This window comes from Sorex araneus, chromosome 5 (assembly GCF_027595985.1).
Source record: "Sorex araneus isolate mSorAra2 chromosome 5, mSorAra2.pri, whole genome shotgun sequence".
NCBI lineage: Eukaryota > Metazoa > Chordata > Mammalia > Eulipotyphla > Soricidae > Sorex > Sorex araneus.
Window position 1 is genome coordinate 43,779,775 of NC_073306.1, and position 20,272 is coordinate 43,800,046.

At 54.8% G+C, this 20,272-nt stretch overlaps 3 protein-coding genes across 3 annotated transcripts; 1 reads left to right on the forward strand and 2 right to left on the reverse strand.

Annotated features, from left to right (window-relative positions):
* Positions 1–3,568: 3,568 nt before the first annotated feature.
* EIF3I (eukaryotic translation initiation factor 3 subunit I) lies at positions 3,569–10,262 on the reverse strand. Its single transcript, XM_055138893.1, has 11 exons — positions 10,171–10,262; positions 9,986–10,078; positions 8,770–8,857; positions 8,411–8,476; positions 7,504–7,653; positions 7,297–7,424; positions 5,468–5,578; positions 5,259–5,348; positions 4,695–4,768; positions 3,845–3,937; positions 3,569–3,734 (listed from the first exon to the last, which is right to left on the reverse strand). Exons 1-11 carry the CDS (start codon positions 10,171–10,173, stop codon positions 3,653–3,655), a joined length of 978 nt encoding a protein of 325 aa, XP_054994868.1. The 5' UTR covers positions 10,174–10,262; the 3' UTR covers positions 3,569–3,652.
* Positions 10,263–10,274: 12 nt separating this feature from the next.
* On the forward strand, positions 10,275–13,752 carry TMEM234 (transmembrane protein 234). The gene is made up of 5 exons (XM_004603733.2): positions 10,275–10,314; positions 10,515–10,666; positions 11,716–11,782; positions 12,689–12,781; positions 13,010–13,752. Exons 1-5 carry the CDS (start codon positions 10,299–10,301, stop codon positions 13,102–13,104), a joined length of 423 nt encoding a protein of 140 aa, XP_004603790.2. The 5' UTR covers positions 10,275–10,298; the 3' UTR covers positions 13,105–13,752.
* Positions 13,753–13,786: 34 nt separating this feature from the next.
* Positions 13,787–20,078, reverse strand: DCDC2B (doublecortin domain containing 2B). Its single transcript, XM_055138899.1, has 9 exons — positions 19,326–20,078; positions 17,523–17,574; positions 17,003–17,073; positions 16,302–16,433; positions 15,718–15,864; positions 15,589–15,628; positions 14,900–15,029; positions 14,364–14,467; positions 13,787–14,137 (listed from the first exon to the last, which is right to left on the reverse strand). The coding sequence occupies exons 1-9, from the start codon at positions 19,589–19,591 to the stop codon at positions 14,042–14,044; spliced, it is 1,038 nt and encodes a 345-aa protein (XP_054994874.1). The 5' UTR covers positions 19,592–20,078; the 3' UTR covers positions 13,787–14,041.
* Positions 20,079–20,272: the final 194 nt, after the last annotated feature.

The following is a 20,272-nucleotide window of genomic DNA, read 5'->3' on the forward strand; positions in this document are numbered from 1 at the left end:
GTCTGCACGAGATGGTGGCAGATTGCTGACTCAGCTCCTCACTTCCCCAGAAGACATCTTCCTCTCAGTGTGCTTCTCGGGCCAGATTGATAGTACAGCAGGCAGGGTGCTTAGAACATCAGGTCGGGTTGTCCTGCACATGACAGACCCATTCTGTTCAATCCCTGGCACCATATGGGTCCCTGAGCACAAAGGCAGGAGCAAGTCTTGAGTACTGGGTGTAGCTCCAAAACAGAGCTTCTCTTTTAGGAAAATTCCTCTGTCCCTTTCTGAGAGCCCGGCAAGCTACCAAGAGTATCTCGCCCCCACAGCAGAGCCTGGCAAGCTACCTGTGGCATATTCGATACGCCAAAAACAGTAACAAGTCTCACAATGGAGATGTTACTGGTGCCCGCTCGAGCAAATCGACGAGCAATGAATGACAGTGATACAGTGAGTGTCTCCCTGACTCCCAATTCATATCCTTCCCCAAATTTCTGCAACTGAGCACTTTGGGGAAGGAGATGGGCACAAAGCCAACTTACTTTGTCCATGGCTGAGAGCAAGTGCAACCGAGCTTAAACACAAGGACTCAAGTGCAAAATTGCTGCAGGAACCAATCATTCCTGGTGTTCTCCCACTTTACTGGGCTGGTTCTAGTGAAGCAATGACAGCTGAAAGTCGAGTCAGATTGTTTGTGCCAACATTCCACCTCTACCACTCTCACAAGCAAAACTGAGCTGGCTTCCTTGGTAGCAGCAGAAAGGAAAAATAAAAGACAGTGGCCAAGAGAGAACTCAGTGGGATGAGTTGGGCATGTTTACATGGGAGGGGCCCAAGTTGAACCCCCAGGAACACATGGTCCCCCATGTGGCCCCCCCCCAAAAAAAGGCCAGAGCGATAGTAGGGTTGTTGATTTGCACACTGCCAACCTGGGCTGGATCCCTGGCATCACATATGGTCCTCTGAGTCCAGTCAGGAGTGATCCTTGAGCACAGAGCTAGGAATAAGCCCAGAGCACTGCCAGGTGTGATCCAGAAAGCAGATAAACAAAAAACCCCACAGAAAGCAGCCACTGTCTATGGTGTGTGTATGTGTAAGTCAGCGGAGTTAAAGCATAGAAAGAGCCTGGGGGGCTGGAGCCATAGCACAGCAGGTAGGTTGTTTGCCTTGCACTCGGCCGACCCAGGTTCAATTCCCAGCATCCCATATGGTCCCCTGAGCACCGCCAGGGGTAATTCCTGAGTGCAGAGCCAGGAGTAACCCCTGTGCATTGCTGGGTGTGACCCCCCCCCAAAATAAAAAAGAACAACAAGAAAAAGAGCCTGGCACATAGCAGGCACATAACTGGTAATTCTCATGAGGTGGTTATGCGTGTGTTCTGCTTTGGTTTTGTTCTGTTTGGGGCTGGCGGGAATCACTCTGGAGTGTGGGGGACTGTGCAATGCTCAGAATCACACATGTTCCATATGCGCTTTAGCCACTGCAGCCCTTGGAGTTTTCTCTGGTCCCAAATGATACTTAAAAAAAAAAATTGGCACCATGATTTATAATACTATTCAGGCATACAATGTTCCAACACCACACCCACAATCAAAGCCAAATGGCACATTTTCTTTGAGGGGGAGGTGAGGGGGCTGGGGCCATGCCTAGTAGTGCTTGGGGAACTGTGGTGCTGGGGTTTGAGCCACATGCAGGGCAGAACCTTAACATCTGTACTCTCTCCAGTCCTCCGAATGGCATCCTCCGTTTTGGGCAACACTAAGAGTGCTTGGGACTGTGCAGCGCCAGGGACTTGTGCCGGGACTCCTGCATGCAAAGTATGAGCTCAGCCTGTTGAGCTCTTTCTGGCCTCCAAGCAACACATTCTTTTTTTTTTTTTAATTGAATCACTGTTATAGACCCTTACAAAGCTGTTCAGGATTAGGTTTGTCACAGTATTCTAACACCCACCCCCTACCAGTGTACATTTCCCAGCACCAGTGTCTACATGTTCCCTCCCATCACCCCCCACCCACCACCCCCAGTCTGCCTCTATGGCAGGTGCTTTTCCTCTCTCTGTCTCTCCTTTGGGGCACTGTGGCTTGCAATACTGACATTGAAAGGTTATTAAGAATATCTTTATCAGGGCTGGAGTGATAGCATAGCGGGTAGGGCGTTTGCCTTGCACGCGTCCGACCCGGGTTCAAATCCCAGCATCCCATATGGTCCCCTGAGCACTGCCAGGAGTAATTTCTGAGTGCAGAGCCAGGAGTAACCCCTGTGCATCGCCAGGTGTGACCCAAAAACAAAAACAAAAAAGAATATCTTTATCTACTTTAAGCCCTCAGATCTTGTCTAGCGTGATCATTCTCAGCTATTGTCATACTGGTCTCTTCTCTATCTTACCTACCCTCTCCCCCCCACACACACACTTGTGGTTGATTCCAACCACTGACCAGTCCTCCTAACCCCTGCTAAACAACACATTCTTTTTTGTTTTGTTTTGCTTTTTGGGTCAGACCCAAAAAGCAAATGCAAAGGGGTTACTCCTGGCTCTGCATTCAGGAATTACTCCTGGTGGTGCTCAGGGGACCATATGGGATGCTGGGAATTGAACCCAGGTTGGCCTCGTGCAAGGCAAACGCCCTACCTGCTATGCTATCGCTCCAGCCCCAAAACAGCACATTCTTAAACAGCCTGTCGTGACACTTTTGAGGCTGAACTCACTGGAATTGTCCTTGTCTTGCTTTATTCTAGTGCCTAATACAGGATGTCATAGCAGATAATACTTGCAGACAAGAGGTGAAGTTACACTGCCCGTCACTGTCACCATACTAACCAGGATCCCCTACCCTAAACCCCAAAGGGCAGAGCAGAATCTAAAAACTAAATCCCTCAATCTCAACAGAAGCGTTTATGAAGTGAGAAGTTGAACACAATCCTTGTGGTCTACACTAAATTGGTCAACAGGGCAACACAAACTTCCAACACAAACTTCTATGTTCTCAACCCCTTGGTCATCTGCCCCTCTGTGGCACCCCAAAACATGTGACTGTGGCAAGGTGACTCCCACACTCCGCTTGCTCCTGGGGGGACTTATGCCCTCTGCTCAGTTTCCTTACCTGTCATCCCTCGCACACCTGTTTCTGTGTTGCTCATCCTTCTGAGCCCGCAGAAGCAGCATGTGTGACAGTGACAGGAAAGAGGTTTCCAGTCATCAGCTTCAGTCTGAGCCCCAACCCCAAGCACTAGCTCCTTGCAGGTGACCACACTGTTCCAGAGAGCTCTCCAGACCCCTGGGTACCTCTGGACCTCGTAAGAGGGGGCGTGCAATCCAGCCTAGGCCACAGCACTGGAGTTCCAAGTTTGTAGTGTGCAAATTATAGGGAGAGAGGCTGTGAGTGGGGCCCAGTGGGGGAGTGCATGGCCTGCATGCAGGGGAACCCAGGTTCAACCCCTGACATTGCAAAGAAAAAACAATCAACATTATAGGAAGAAGGTTTGAAAAATAAAGGTGCCCATCACGGGCATCACTCTGCAGGGTGTCATTAAAAAGGAAAAATAATGAGGCATACCCCATAAATGACTCACCAGAAACCAATTATTTCCAAACTAATTTATTTTTCAGTGTCTAAAGTTTTCTGAATCCTAGTTGAGAAACATTCCCCGTCCTGGGTGGGGGTCCAGTTTCTTAAGCTTCAAATTCAAATTCAAAGTACTGTGGGTCAAAGTAGTGAATGCGGACATAGCCGTCTTCGCCCCCGCTGCTGTAGCTGGAGAGATAGAGCCAGAGAGCAGTCAGATGCCTGCCATGGGTGAGGGATGGGTCCCAGGGGCACAGAGAGACCTCAGCCAAGCTCAGCTCCCTGCCCTGGCCTCTTACCTCTTGCCATCGGGGTGGAAGGCAACACTGTTGATCGGCCCAAAGTGACCTTTGACTCTCCCAAACTCTTCTTCAAAGGCTAAGTGGAAAAACCTGGAGAAAAGGGACAGGGAATTCGCTCAGTCTCCCCGAATGCAAATCATAAAGGTGGCAAAGAGGGTGAGGGGAAATGACTGTAAACAAAATAGGACAAAGTTTGGAGAAGAATTAACCCAAAGTCTGCCCAAACACACAGCTAACACTTTGCCACTGCACGCCCAGTGGTGCCCTCAGAGCTTGGCTTTATTTCACTAACTCCTTTGTTTCATGGGCCAAGTATATATATTATTGCTTCCATGGTCCAGGTGACGATAACAGCACAGTGACATAGAACGGGACTGGAGTGACAGCACAGCAGGCAGGGCATCTGCCTTGCTCACTGCCAACCCAGGTTCAATCCCTGGCACCCTACATGATCCCCTGAGCCAGCCAGGAGTTAAATCCTACCCACCACCAAGCGTGGCCCACGTAACAAAATTCATAAAATTTTAAAATAATGTGTCTAGGACCTGAGCTCAAAAGCTCACAGTCTTTCTGCAGGGAGTTGGAAGCAGAGAGAGCTTTGGGGTAACTCCTGGCTTGGGGGACTATGTGGTGCTAGAAATCAAATCAGGGTTTGATTTGAGGCTCCTTAACCGCTGTGTCCTCTCTCTGGCCCAAGGCTTCAGGATCCTACATGGCTACAGCACAGGAGAGCCACAAGCCTGGCTGCCAATGAAACAAGGGAAGCATCCTCAGCGACACAAGGTTTGTTTTCACTATGAAAGACACTCCCGGGGTTTCTGATGTGAAGAACTGCCGCCTCCTTTACCTGGCCTCAAATTTGCCAATCCTGGTAGACGTCGTGGTTACATCCATGGCTTCCTGACCGCCACCCAGTACCACCTGAGGGGGGAAAGAACTCAAGATAGGCCTGGGGTCGGAGACATGTACAGCAGGTAAGGCGCTTGCCTTGCATGCAACTGACCCAGATTTGATCCCCAACATCCCATATGGTCTCCTGAGCACTGCCAGGAGTGAGTCCCGAGTGCAGAGCCAGGAGTAACCGGAGCATTGTTGGGTATGGCTCAAATATCCTGCACACCCCTCCGTACTTCCAAATAAACTCAAGACAGACCCAACCAAAGGCAGTCACCCTTTTCAGTATCCCCAGCTTTTACTCCCTCAGAGCTGACTGGGAGGAGCGTAACGGCAGAGAAGGGCCATATTCCTCACCTCCTATCCCACCTCACAGATTTCCCAATGGTCCAACCTGGTGGCTGCCCTAGGAGCCTCCCCTCTGCCTGGCGCCACCCCCAGGCTCCTAGCTTCACTGCTAAGACAGCATGCGCCCGGGAGCCTCTGGGGTTGTAAGAACTGGGTGAGATGCCCTTACATGGTCATAGTTGGGAGAAAGGGCAGCTGAGTTGACGGGACGTTCTGTCCGGAAGGTCTTCTGATGTTCAAGGGTTGTTGAGTCGAAAAGCTGTGGAGACAAAACAGGGGGAAAATCTGCCAAAGGGGTCTCCTTGGGGGAGGGGGGGGGGAAGTTGAGAGTTGTGCAGGAACAGGGTGCCACCCCAGGAGACCCCCCGCCAGACTCACCTTGGCTGTGTTGTCCTTGGATGCGGTGACAAACATGGTCATGTCCCTGGATAACTGGATGTCGTTGATCTGCCGGGAGTGCTCCTTAACATTCACCAATACCTCACCAGACTGGGGAGAAAGAGCAGGTGTTAACAGATGCACTGCTTAGCCAGGGTCAAACTGCTTCTTGTATGAAAGGGTGGGACAGGAAGCCTGGGATGGCAGTAACCAGTATGCCCTGAATCCACATTTATATCCGTCCCCCAGCGCAAGGCTACGTGCCCCATAAACACTGCTGGTCCGTCTAGGAAAAAACATTCTTACAACAGAGCAACGGCCCCTTCCATTAATCATCTCTTAGAATAGCAGAGCAGCTCCTGTTTACTCCTTTCCACAAATATTTGAAGAGCTACTATTTGCCAAGCATTGTGCTAAGCACTGATTGCCTTTAAATCCTCTTGGCAACCCTATGAAGCTTCTTTTTGTTTTGTTTCTGGACAACACCCAGAGAAGCTGGGGTGCTACTTCTGGCTTGGTGCTGAAGGGTCATTTCTGGCAGAAATAATATACCATGCAGTGGGCTGGAGCAATAGCACAGTGGGTAGGGCGTTTGCCTTGCATGACCCGGGTTCGATTCTCAGCATCTCATATGGTCCCCTGAGTACCGCCAGGGGTAATTCCTGAGTGCAGAGCCAGCAGTAACACCCGTGCATCGCCAGGTGTGACCCAAAAAGAAAAACAAAAAAATCTACCATGCAGTGCTGGCGATCAAATCCAGAGCCCATGTGCCAAGTATGTGCTCCAGATCTTTGAAATAAGTCCCTAGCTCCTGAAGTGGGAATTTAATTTTTTTTTTTTTTGCTTTTTGGGTCACACCTGGCAATGCACAGGGGTTATTCCTGCCTCTGCACTCAGGAATTACTCCTGGCGGTGCTCAGGGGACCATATGGGATGCTGGGAAACGAACCCGGGTCAGCTGTGTGCAAGGCAAACGCCCTACCCACTGTGCTATCACTCCAGCCCTTTTAATAGAAATTTTGAAAGGAAGAAATTAAGAATCAGACGTGGTGTGAGGGCTGGGAATATGGCTAATGACAGAGCACTTTCTTTGGATGTATGAAGCCCTGGGCGTAACAGCAACATTGATAAAACAAACACTAGAACTGAAGCGAGAGTACAGTGGGTAGAACACTTGCCTTGGATGCATGGACCCTGGCATCCCATACATCCCTCATGTACTTCCAGGAGTAACTTCGGAGCACCAATGGGTGTGCCCCTCGCCCCAAAAAATTAACATACATATACATAAACATACAAACAACACGACAAAAGAAACCTTAGGGATGAGGCCGAAGCAATAGTACAGCTGGCAGGGCAGTCGCCTTGATGTGACTAACCTGGGTTCAACCCCCAGCCATGTGGTCCCCCAAGCCCACTCAGGAGTAAGTTGTGAGCACACAGCTGGGAGTAAGCCCTGAGCACTGCTGACTGTAACCAAAACAAAAATCAAAAAACCTGGGGCTGGTGTGATAGTCCAGCAGGGAGGGCATTTGCCTTACACGCAGTTGACCCGGGTTCAATCCCCGGAATCCCCTATGGTCCCCTTAGCACTGCCAGGAGTAATTCCTGAGTGCAGAGCTAGGAGCAACACCTGAGCATCGCTGGGTGTGAACCCCCACAAAAAAAAAAAAATCAAAAACAAGTCTAGTGAAAACGAAGTTACTTGCCCCAAATCATACCACTAGATATCAGTAAACTCTGTTTGACTCCAGTTCATACTCTTACCCACTGCACTATCCGGCTTACAGGGATTTGTTCAGTGGGCTTGGGCTCCCCTGGCCCCTTACCTTGGCACTATACTGGTTGAGCTCTCCACTCTCATGGCCAGCGATGATACATTCTCCTAGGGGGCCCCAGACGGCACTGGTGATCTTCGAGTCATTGCAAGGGATCTTCATGTAGGGCTCGTTGCTGTCTGTGGGGAGGCAGAGGTCAGGCCCTGCACTTCGAAGCAGCTCCTCCCCCGCAAAGGCAGCTCAAGCCCCACCTCTCACCGATCTGGCTCGGGTCCCGCAGGTCAAAGAAGCTCACGAAGCACTGGTAGCCCATCTGCTTGTCGGTGGAGAACATGATGATATTGCCCCCAAAATCAAAGCCACAGGTCCGGACGGCGGAATTGGTCTTGAGTAGGGCCAGCTGCTTCCCTGGGAAGAGGCGGAGGGTGGGGGACCGCATCTGACCCGCATCTCACTTTCTCCCACACCGACTCCTCTCCCAGCCCTCCTCCTCCCTACTGGATGCTGTGGCTTGTCCTTCTACAACTTCCTCGCTGAGCCCCCTACCATGGCACAGCTCAGTGACGATCGCAGACTGTTTCCTCCCTAGAACGCACACGTCCAAGGCAAAGCCCTACTCTCATTTCTGTGTTCCCAGTGTCCAGCAGAGCACTGGCAGAGCCTGGTGCTAGGCGATGCTTATGACTAAATGTAGCGACTTCACTGGCTCCCTGGCCTTCAGCCCCAGCTTCATCCCTACTGCCACCCAAGATTCCAAAAACTCCACAGCCTTTCCTGTCCTGGAAATTCCTGGGTCACAGCACAGGGCCATGCTCCTGGCTTTCCAGGCCCACCTCATAATCTCCATGTACTGTATTTCAGGCCCAAGACATGGGAAGTCCTTGGCAGATGGCTTGGCAGGACACCTGTGGTACTTTCCTTCCTGAGGATTGAGGTGCTGACCTTCTCATCCCTTTAGACCCAGCTCCTCTGGCACTTCCCTCGGGAAGACCCCGTGGCCTTCCATACTGCCCCAATCGTCGCAAATGGCTCCTGTGCCGATATTTTCTCATGTCCCCCTTTTTTGACACTAGAGATGAACTCTGAACTAATGTTTCGTTCCTTGGGTCCCTTTCACTTACAGGGCAAGACTGCAGCTAGAAAAGCGAAAAAGACCCAGGCTTACCAGTCTCACAGTCCCAGAGGCGACAGCTGTTGTCAGCGGAGCCGGTGAGGACATGCTTGGTGTCCCCTGACGCGGGTGTTAAGAAACATGACCAAGTTCACCTGAGCCCTGTCTCAGAGACTCCACCTGCATCGTCGGCTCAGTCCCAAGCAGCTTCTCTGCCTCTCCCAGTCCCCAGAGCATCCCAGTCTCCTCATCCAGAACTGGAACTCTCTGGACTACTCTCCAACCAACGAGCAGATTGGAGAGGAATGGGGATCCTACTCTAGACCCAGGAGAACAGTCCAAACTCCCAACCTCCAACCCAGGAACTTCTCCATCACTTGGAGACCGTAAGCAGACTCCGAAGCCAAGGATACAGTCAGCGTCCACACACCACACGGCTCCGGTGTGGCCCATGTAGGTGCCCAGCCTCTCACCGTTCACAGAGTACCACACATTGACAATCTGAAGGAGCCAACAGAAATGTGACAGAATGGTACACAGTCCAGGCGCAATAACGGCCTGTTTTGCCCCCTGAGCCCCTGGCAGTCCCTAAGCCAGGCCAGACTCTGCCTCTCCTGCTCATCTCTTGGGAAACGACCAATTCAGGTTCTCCTTCCTGCAGGTAAGGGCAGGGTGTCGGGAGGTTTGCAAAAACAGCTCCATGTGCCACTGTCTTAACTCTCAGACCCTAAGAACAGAACATCTAGCTGAGCTGAGGGGCCATGCAGACAGTGCAAAGGGCTGGAGGCCCCAAGCTCAATCAGCGATACCACTTGCCTTCCAAAACACTGCTGGATGGAGCCCTGGGAGTGGTCTGCGGGACTCCCGAAGCCCACCCACCCCCAAACAATAAACCATGGGATCGAGTATGTAGCTTAGCAGCAGAGCATTAGCTTTATGGGTCCGACCAATTCCCACAACATGAAATAAAATGACGTAAGGAATTAACATCTGGCTGTCATGTGCACCCGCAACTCTACTAAGCAGCTGGCAGGAATGATCTTGTTTCATCCTAAGGCCATGTCCCTAAAAGGCCTGTAAGACGCCCTTATTATTTCTCAGACCTTAGGAAAACAAAAACTTGGTCAATGCCAACAGAAAGGTTCAATGACTGGGGCAACGACACTTCGCTAGTAGCCTTGACGGTTCCAATCGGACTGATCTGGCTTCAGTTCTCCTCCAACAACTGCGCTCATTTCCCGCACACGGAGGTGCCCCAAAAGGCAGAACCGTGAGCGAGCAGCTCGACAGGCCCAGGAAACGCTGAAATGAGAACACCGGCTTCCAAAGCCCTCAGAGTCCCTGCATTTTCTCCAGGTGGTCTAGTTCCCTATCCCAGTACGCGAGTCTTCCCCAGGGCCCCGCCAGCATATGGTCACGAACCCAAATCCCGGGCGTCCCACACGCACCGTCCTGGCAGCCCTGTTGCGCGTGATCCCCCGCCCCACGAAAGTTTTTTATTTTTTTTAAAGTTTGAAACAAAGCCTTTCTTGCGGTCTGGCCTCCTCCCGGCCACCCTCCCCCCGGCTGTCCTGCCGCCTGCCCCCGTCCCTGGCCCGGGGCTCTCGGGTCCCGCCCGCCGGCGCTCACAGGGTCCTTGGCCACGGTGAAGAGGAGGTCTCCCTCGCGGTTGTACTTGATCTGGGTGATGGACCGCTCGTGGCCCTGCAGCAGGATCGGCTTCTGTGGGCACAGGAACAGCGTGTCAGCGCCCCGGGCGGGGACAGGCCCGGCCCCGCGGCCCCGCGGCCCCACGCCGCCTCGCTGGAACTCACCATCTCGGCGGGGACGCGAGCAGCGCCAGGGGCCGGCCGCGTGAGCCGGGCCGGAAGAGGCCCGCGCCGCTTCCGGGTCGCAGAGCTCCGCCCCCTTCGCCCCCGGAAGTGGAAGGGACGACGTTGCCATGGCGGCGTCTCTCGGTGGGTAGCGGCCCCGCCCCGCTCGGGCTCCCGCGGCCTCCCCCGCCCCCTCCCCGGCCCGGGGCTGCCCGCGCTTCTCCCGCTCGCTCCGCACCCCCCGCGCCGCGTCTCCTGGGGGGCGGGCGCCGAGGGTGGCCGGGAGGCGGGCGGCGGGGGGGCCCGCGGCCGGGTGGGAAAGGCTCGCTCGCCTCTCCGTGCAGGGCAGGTGCTGGCACTGGTGCTGGTGGCCGCCCTGTGGGGTGGCACCCAGCCGCTGCTGAAGCGGGCCTCCTCCCGCCTGCAGCAGGTTCGGGAGCCCACGTGGGCCCGGCAGTTGCTGCAGGAAGTGAAGACCCTCTTCTCCAACGCCGAGGTGCGTCGCTGGGTGGCCCCCACGCCGCTAAGAATTTGATCCCCGGTGGCGGACAGGTCTGGGTTGGAATTCGGGCCCCCACCACTCACTGGCTTGAAACTTTTGCCGTCAGGCGCCCTAGCCCTGAGCTCCACTCTGCTAAAAGCTTCTGAATGAGCCTCGGTTTTATCGTTCATAGAATAATGGGAATATCGATGGTGACCATCCTAGAGGACGCTTGAGATGAGAGAAGTAAATGGGCAAATAAAGCATTTACTGTTGGGCATCGTACATAATCAGCGTTTAGTCAACGGCCGATGGCTGCCTTTATTACTTGGCTGATTCTTTCAACAGACTTTTCCAGAAGTCCCTGGGAGGGAGAATCAAAAGGAAATGGCTCAAAGGGCTGGAACACATGCTTTACATACATGAGCCCCTAGCTTGATTTTATTTTTGGTTTTGGAGGCCCACAAGGAAGTGCTCGGGGGCGGACCCTGTTTGGTGCTTTGAGGGTGCTTGGAGACCATGAGGTACCAGGACTCAAACTCAGACCTCTGGGCTTAAGCCCATTGAACTATCTCCCTGACCCCATGGAGCCATAGGTTCGATTCCCAGCACTGCATGGTCCCCCAAGCACCTTTGACACCAGCACCTCTCTCCCCTCCCGAGCACTGCATGGGGAGTAGTCCCAGCACAACCAAAGAAGGATCTGGAGAACTGGCTCTGACCTCATGCTGCCAGCCTCGGCTAGTGGGAAGGACAAGACACAAGCGTCTCTGAGCGTGCAGGGCTCTTCGGGAGGCTGGAGTCAGGCAGCTCTCAGAAGGGTGGGGGGCAACTTGGGAGGGAGACACTGGTGCCCAGGGGTCCACAGGCCTAGGGCAGAGGACACCAGGGCTAAGGCATGAGTTCCGTGAGTAACTTTCCCTCTGGTGGGAAGGATCTCAGAAAGCATTTCGCTCCCTGGGACCCCTATAGCCCCTCTAAGAAAATGCTCCCAGCTTGGGCCTCTCAGAGACAGCGCTGCCCAGTCAAGCATCACACTCACTGTGGGTTTCTTCTGCTTCCAGTACCTGCTGCCCTTTTTCCTCAACCAGTGTGGCTCCCTTCTCTACTACCTCACCTTGGCATCGACAGGTGGGTCCATGGGCTGAAACCGCTGCTTAGTGATGGAGATGCCTGAAAGAACTTTGGTGGAGAGGGAACCACGGCCCCCAAGCTGGTGGTAATGGGGCTGTCGGGCTTGCTTTTCAGCACTAGGCCTTCTTATGCAGCAGTAGCTAAAGAAAGAAGGATCAGGGCTGGAGAGATAATACAGCAAGAACGATGTTCGCCTTGCATGCAGCAAACCTGGATTCGATCCCCAGCATCACATATGGTTCCCCAAGCAGCTCCAGAAGTAACCGCTGGGCTCAGAGACCAGAGTAAACCCTGAGCACTTCTGGATGTGGCCCAAAAAGCCAGAAAAAAAGAAGAGGGCTCACTGGCTGTGCCAAAGACTGGCTTTGGCACTCATTTTCTCTGTGTGTGCTGATCCTGTACAATTCTCTTATGTGAAGTTTGATTTGATGTGCTTGGGTTCGGAGCATCGTGAGGAAGGATTTCAGGGAATGAGAAGCATCAAGCAGGGAGTGTGGTGGACATGTATGATCTCAATACTCAGAAAAGTCTTTTTCTCACTGTTAGCCACCCACCACTGTGCTGGTCAGATACTGTGCCGGTCACGAGCTGTGTGTGTGTGTGTGCATGCTGACCCTGGGAGCAGACGTGACCAGACCATGCACTCACACTCATCGGTCCACAACAGGCTGAGATGTTCTGCTGGTTGATGAACATCCCACTTTTGTGGTTTTTGCCTCTCTTGGAATCTCACTCAGACTCCAAGAGGGAATCTGACCCCTGGGGAACCCTTCAGAGGTCTCAGGGAGGGTGACTGCTAGGTCAACCGCATGCAAGGCAAACACTTTAACCCCTGCATACTGTCTCTGGCCCCTAGAAGGCACATTTTACATCTCAGAAATTCTTTTCATTCTGACCACTCAGATCTGACCCTAGCTGTGCCCATCAGTAACTCTCTGGCCATCATCTTCACAATGATTGTGGGCAAGATCCTTGGAGAAGACATTGGTGGGAAAGGTAAGTCACCTACAGATCGGGCCAAGGCCAGGGGTCAAATGCCAGAGCTGTTTCCATGGTGGGTGAGAGGGCCTTCCCCAATCCTGACCCGGCTTCCTTGTGGTCAGCAGTGTCCTTCCCCTGGCCCATCTGGGGACAGATCCCATCTGAGCCCTCTGCTCAGTCCTGTACTAGTTCTTCCGGGTATGGCTGAACTCAGAGCCTCTTGATTTCTCTCTGTGACTCCAGGAGCGCTCGCAGGCATGGTGCTCACCGTGACAGGAATTACACTCTGCATCTCAAGCTCAGTGAGCAAGACCCAGGAGCCCCCGTTGGCCCTCTGAGCAGGCTGCTACCTCTCCAGCTGGGTCGTCTCAGGAGCCCTGAGCCCCCAGGTGCAAGCAGAGAGCAGATGGGTGGGCACTTCCTCCCTTGGGGTCTCAACTTCTGTACCCCTGGTGGGTACAGCTACCTCATGGACTGCAGTGAGAGCAAGCACGAAGAGTTTCAGAACTTGCAAGTGTTGTTTGACTGCTAGGATTTAGCACAAGAGACTTCTTGGGCAGCCTCACTGACCTTTCTGCCCCAGCATGCCCTGTGGCCGTGCCTAGCACTCAGTCCAGCCACTGTTGCGCAGGCCTGATCTGGACCACACATGGCTGGGGGATGGACTGCAGAGCCCCCGCTACAGGCAGACACGTCCTCTGAGCCAGATATGTGGGCCACAGGCTCCCCAGGTGCAGACAGAGGCCATGACTGGCTGGGGGGATGGGGATGGGGACGGGGGCGGGGGGCAGCAGGCCTGGGGAGAAGGGCCTCAGGATGACAAGTGCAGAGGTGCATGAGTTGCCAGCCTTGCCGGCCCCACCATGGTACAGGTGGGCACCCTCACTGCCCACCTCAGCCATACCACGAGCCCCAGCACTGCCTGTCCCCAGCACGCAGGGAGGTGCTTGTCGAGCAGTGCCCGTAATAAATCTATAGGAAGCAGAGGTGGGAGGTGTTCTTTATTGTGCAGGCCTCTTCCCCAGCTGTGGTATATGGTCTCCTAGCCAGGAAACCCCATAAGGAAGTGGCCTCGGTGACCAGGGCTGCTCAGCACAGGGATGCGGCAAGCTGGGCTGTGGGGTGGGAGTGGGAGAGGGGAAGGGCTGAGACTGCCGTGGACCCTGTGCGCCCGGGGGAGCACTCGACCCTCGGGAACCAACCATCCAGCTGCTGGAGCCCGAGGACAAAGGCGGTGGCAGAGTCCTGCTGTGTCCTGGCCACAGGTGCCCCCTTTCAGGACGGCAAAGCAGGGGCTGAGGCTGAGAGAGATGCTTCGACCACAGGCTGGTTTTCCAGAGACAGGGCCTCTTGCACGATCTCCGCGGCCCTCTGGATGAGAGAAGGCCATATAGACGTCGCCATCAAGATCCCGTCTCCAGTGCTCAGTCCTCCCTCGGGTTTCCCCACCCCAGGAAAGGAAGAACATCTAGGCACAGAGCTGCCCTCTGCCTGGACAAGGCAGCTGCCCTGGCTCCGGAATGGCAGGTCTGCTCACGGTCACGGCAAAAGAGCAGTTGGTGGGGCCAGAATGGCCAGTTCCCAGCTCCCAGCTCACCTGGTCCAAGGGTTCCTCTGTCCTGGTGTCCTCATCATCTGTGACTTCTGGGACCCCTGCTGTCTCCCTCCTTGGGTGGGGCGCATTGTAGACTCCGTTGGCTCCTGAGGAGGTCAGCCACAGGGCTGGTGAGCAGCTGAGGAGCCCTTGTTCCTGCTCCTTCCCTCCCTGGCCTGAGCTTTGTTCCCCCATTCCTCAACACCTCAGAGAAGGGCAGGGAAGCTCAAGGCAGCGCTGAGGCCTGACCCCAGCCCTTCCCACTCCCACCCCTCAGCTCAGTGCTGAGTGTGCATGGGCTGCTTGCTTTTCTTTTCTCTTTTTAGGCCAAGGATGAAACTCGGGCCTCATGATGCAAAGCCTGTGTTCTTCCACGGAGTCACATCCTCTAAGCCCTACCCCGCACCCTCGACTTTTTTTTATTTCCTGAGTTTTCAGGCCTTCCCAGTGGTCCTCAGGGGCTATTCCTGGCCCTGTGCTCAGGACTGTGTCACTGTCAGAGGGGATCCGAGAGGGCCCTGCAGCCCGAGGACACTCACCTGTGTAGAGAATAGGGGGCTCACTACTTGGCTGGCCAGCCTGCTGGGGTCTAGCATAGAAAACAGACGGCTCAGGTCCGCTGGATTCCCCTGGAGAGAGCTGAGTTGCCGACACCCTGGGGCCACGGGCCTGGAGAGAGGACACTGAGCTGAGACTGTGGGTGCTGGCTGGACTTCCCTTCTCTTCTCCCAGCCCAGGCCTCACTGCCCAGTGTCTGGGTACGTGGGAGAGGGGTGCCATCCACCTCCAGAGCCGCAGCACCTCCTGCTTCCTCTCAGGCGTCTAGCCAGGACTGGGGCAGCGGCTGAGGTGGCAGATGGACCCAGGTCTGCCCCACATCTCTGGCAGGGCCCAGCCCTGGATGGAGGGGTGTGACTGGGCTCCTGAGAGCACTGTGCAGAGATGCTCCCTCACCCTGAATCAGGCCTGCAGGGGGACCTGAGCCCAGAGGCTGAGTCCAGGGATCTTGCTGGGCCTGGCTGACCGGGCTTCCTGCCCACGCCTGTTCCCTGCCATTCAGTAACTGGCAACCCCAAACAAACCACTTGTCTTTGGATTCAGTTTCTCCTCTAGAACCCGGGAATAATATTATGCCACGGATCTCTGAGAGGATGCAGTGAGATAACCTGAGCTGGAGGAGTCACCGTGCCACACCTCTTCTCCCCTACCTGGGGCCCCCATTACCTACCTCCTGCTCGTAGAACCGAGACTTCGGGCCTGGGGCATGCCTACAGTGAACACAGAAAGGCTCATGGGAGGCGGAGGGGCCATGTGTCAAGGTGGTGTCCTCGGTGCTAGCAGGCTGCTGCATACGTACCAGCATCCCCTGGGCATCGAGGGGTCGGGCACCAGCAGCTCCACATAGGGCAGGGCCTGGAACTCCTCCTCTCCGACAGCCACATAGTAACGGCCACTCACCAGGGCATCTGCTGCAGACAGTGGGAGCCCCTCCAGGGTACAGAGTCTGAGGCGAGCGGAGAGGGCCCAAAGGGCTCAATGCCTGGGAGACACTTGGTTCTGTCCCCTGTCCCACATGGTCCCCTGACCACCAACAGGTGAGCCCCAAGACAAAGTCACTGGACTGTAGGATGGGCACAGTTGCTCCAAGGCAGCTGCCAGCTCTCTGCCACCCGGCCTTCACCTAGGCTCTGCCCTGGCCCTGAGAGCTAGGCCGGAGGAACCTCTTCAGTGACATGAGAAGAAACCCCAGCGAGGGCCATGCTCTCCTTTGGCCTGTAATCCTCCGGGACAACGAACACAGTAAGGAAGGGAAGTTAGCCCCAAGAATGCCACCTGACGCATGTGCCCCTCTATGTACCAAGGGCCTTTTCTGTGTTCACTGCAGGCCAGTAGGGAAGCTCCCCATGGGGAAGGTTGGGGCCCTCCCAGCCCCACACTCACCTGCAGACAGCACCGCTCTGTAACTTGGCCTTTTCTGTCAGGAGCTTCAGTACCGTCTCCCAGTCCTCGCTGGCAGACCGGGACAGCTTCAGGCTAAATGGGGGACTCAGTAGGTCCCCATTCCTGAACACCCTGGGAGAGAGAAGCCTGGTCAGGGGGAGGGTCCCTAGGACTCGATTATGTGTGCGCAGGGCCCACAGGGACTGGAAGACAGGCTGACAGTCATCGCTGTGCTCCATTTTCACCCAGCAAGCGTTTGGCCATTTAGATCCTCAGTGTCCAGCTCCTCCTGGAGCCAAACCCCTGGAACAAAACCTCCCTGTCAGGGCTGGAGTGATAGTACAGCAGGGAGTGTTTGCCTCGCACACGGCCGACCCAGGTTTGATCCCTAGCAGCCCATATGGCCCCGGAGCACTACCAGGGTAATTCCTGAGCGCAATTAGGAGTAACCCCTGAGCATCTCTGGGTGTGACTAAAAAGAAAAAAAAAAACGGGGCTGGAGCGATAGCACAGCGGGTAGGGCGTTTGCCTTGCACGCGGCCGACCCGGGTTCAATCCCCGGCACCCCATATGGTCCCCCAAGCACCGCCAGGGGTAATTCCTGAGTGTAAAGCCAGGAGTAACCCCTGAGCATTGCTGGGTTGTGACCCAAAAAGCAAAAAAAAAAAAAAAAAAAACCTTCCTGCCAACCCCAAACTCACCGGATACAGCAGGGGGTACCTGCCTGCTCTCGCCGGCCAATGCTCCCATCACAGGCACCCTGAGTCCGAGCCTGGAATAGCAGTCAGGACCCCCATCAGAGAAGAGTTGAGGCCTTGGGTTAGGGGTGGGGAAGGAAAGGGACCCGAGTGGCAGAGGGGCATGGAGAGATGGACTGGTCACTCCTTTCACCAGAGGGCGCTTTTACCTCCCCTATTTCTTGTTCTGAACTCTCCCCCCACCTTGGTGTTTTACATCCTCCTCTTCCTTTGAGGAAGATGGCCTGGAGGTCAAGTGAAAAGCTAGGAGAAGATCAAGGATAGTTGGGAAACTCCTGCACCCCAGGAAGGCTCTCACTAGGTCTAGAGGGCGGGGGTGAACCCCAAGGAACCGGCCAATCCTGAGGTTTCCAGGCCCGACTTCCCAGACCAAACTGGGAGCAGTTTGAGGTTGGGTGGGAGAGGGGCCGGGTGGGAGAGGGGCAGGGTGGGAGAGGGGGCCGGGTGGCCCTCTAGGACTCACCAGTGATCTGCTGCTCTTCCCACCTGGCTCCTTCCCTCCAGGGGGTAAGTAGCTGGAAGGACACAAGGTCAGAGGTTATCTTGAGAGCTTAGACCTGGCTGTGTAACTGCCAGAGGTCCCTCCTCGAATGAAGAGTCTCAATTATCTTAGTCCAGAAACTGATGCAGGACTTACACCTGAACCTGAGTCAGGCTGAACATTGAGACTGACTCTCAGGCATGAGCCAAAGGAATAAAGATCAAGGATAAGGTGAGATAGTTCAGTGGGCAGGGCTCTTGCCTTGCACACAGCTGACCGGGGTTCAATCTCTGGCACGTGATAGGTCCCCAAGTTTGCCAGGAGTAATCCCTGAGTACAGAGCCAGGAGTAATCCATGAGCACCATCAGGTGTGACCCAGAAACAAAATATCAGGGACCAGAGAGATAGCAGGTTGGACACTTACATTGCATGTAGCTGACCCAGGTTTGACCTCCAGTACCCCATGTGGTCCCCTAGCACCACCAGGAGTGATCCCTGAAAGCAGAGCCAGGGGTAAACCCTGGTATGGCCCAAATGTCAAAGAAACCAAATCAAGATCAAGGGGCAGGGCCAGAGAGTACAGCGGGTAAGCACTTGCCTTGACCAGCCCGAGTTTGATCCCCAGCATGGCATATGGTCCCCTGAGCCCCACTAGGAGTGTTCATCACTGGGTGTGGCCCAAAATGAACAAACAAAAGGATTAAGTATTTTAATTTAGGCCATGTAGACAGTTTAATGTGGTCTGGAGCACACGCTTTGTATGCTGGAGGCCCAGGTTCAAGCACCGGGATTGTAGAGGTCCCCATCTGCTTGCTGGGTGTGGCCCAAAAACTACATAACAAAAAGTATTCTAACATCCCAACATTTTTTTCTCTCTCTCTTTTTTTTTTTTGCTGGGTGTGGGGGGTCCACACTTGGAAGTGCTCAGATAACCAGGAATTTCGTCAGTTCCTGCAATAGGTGGTTTAATCTCATTTTACATGAGACTAAGGAAATGTGACTCACCTACAGTGACATGGAAGTGACAGAGCCCCTTTGGTCCAGCTCCTGCCCCCCCCCCCCCCGCCTTGCCCCCAGCCTTCACTGTTATAACTGAGCAGGAAGCACAGATGCTCACATTCCCTCTGTTTCTGGAAGGCACAACTCCCTCCCCGCCCCAGTCCCAGCCCTCAAAGAAGGCTGCCTAAACACAGCGGGAGGGTGAGGAGGGATGGATGTCTGGGAGGGTGATGGGAGTGGACCATCGGGGGCCTTTGGAGGAAAGTTTTTCTGGACTGGGAGCCTCCTGCGTGCCTGGCTCACACCTGAAGTGTGGTTCTGCTGTTTGTACCGGGGTACTCAGGCAGGTCGCCTCAATTCCGGTAGGGAGGCGGACTGGAAAGACAGTACAGCGGGCAGGGCACTTGCCTTGCATGCAGCCAACCCAGTTTCAATCTCTGGCATGCCACATGATCTGAGCACTGACAGGTGTATCCATCCACACACACACACAAAAAAAAAAAACAAAAACAGAAAGAATGGGGAGGGGGGCTGGAGTGATAGCACAGTGGGTAGGGCGTTTGCCTTGCATGCGGCCTACCCGGGTTCAAATCCCAGCATCCCATATGGTCCCCTGAGCACCGCCAGGATTAATTCCTGAGTGCATCGCCAGGTGTGACCCAAAAAGAAAAAAAAAAAAGAATGGGGAGAAGGCTGCCTCCACAGGGGGCTGCTACAGGCCAGGAAAAGATGGTCCAGTGGTCCACAGGAAGCACACCCCTCCCTAGCAGCCCGCGTGCACTCACTGGAGCTTGCGGAATGGCTCGAAGCCTGCAGCCACATACTGCCCTCCATTCTGCAGGTCCGCAAGGTCGGTGACAGGGTGCCCATGGCAGGGTGTATAAAGAGCTCGCACTGCCAGCGGGGCCTGCACCACTGAAGTCACTTCAGAGAGGAAGGTCTCCAGCGTGGGGAAGCGGCGATGGGTCACCACCAGCCGGCGGCCTGGGGAGAAAGGATCCCCATTCCGGTTCACCACTATCTTCTTAGCGGCACGACTGCCTCCTGCCATGCTGCGTCCCCAGTCAGAGACACAGAGCTGTTGCCAGGCAACAAGACAGGGTTGGGAACTGGGCCAGAGGCCGAGTCCTGCCTTCTTGCCCAGGAAGATAGGGCGAGCCTCGGGCAAGACTGTGTCAAGGTTTCCTCCAGGTACCCCTGCTGCTCCTCACGAAAGCAGGGCAATAGGGTCTGGCCAACGGGAGGAAAGTGAGTCCCAGTTTCAATACCTGGCACCCCATGGGGAAGTCCACACCCCCGAACAGAGGAGTAAGGCAAGTGTGGTGGCTCTTTGAAAAGGAGAAAACTTGTTTGGGTCTGATTGATACGGCAGAGTGTAAGGCACCTGCCTTGCATCCATTCGATTCGGGTTCCACCCCCAGCACCACAAAGGGTCCCCTTGAGCTCAGAGCCAGGAGTAAGACCTGAGCCAGATCTGGCCCAACCCTCCACCGCATCCAAAAAGTTCCTGGGGCTGAGTGAGGGGCCTGGCCAAAGACACAGTCCTGCAGGGGAGAGGGGAAGATGCTGAGCCAGCCTTCCTCTCCGGAGCCCCAAGGCTGAGTTCCAAGGAGGATCAGCTGTGGGGTGATACCCTAAAGGTGGTGAGCGGGTCCTGATGTGTGGCTCTAAGGAAGACAGCCCAGGCTAGAAGGAAGCAGACAGGATTCAAGAGTGTGACCTGACCAGAGGA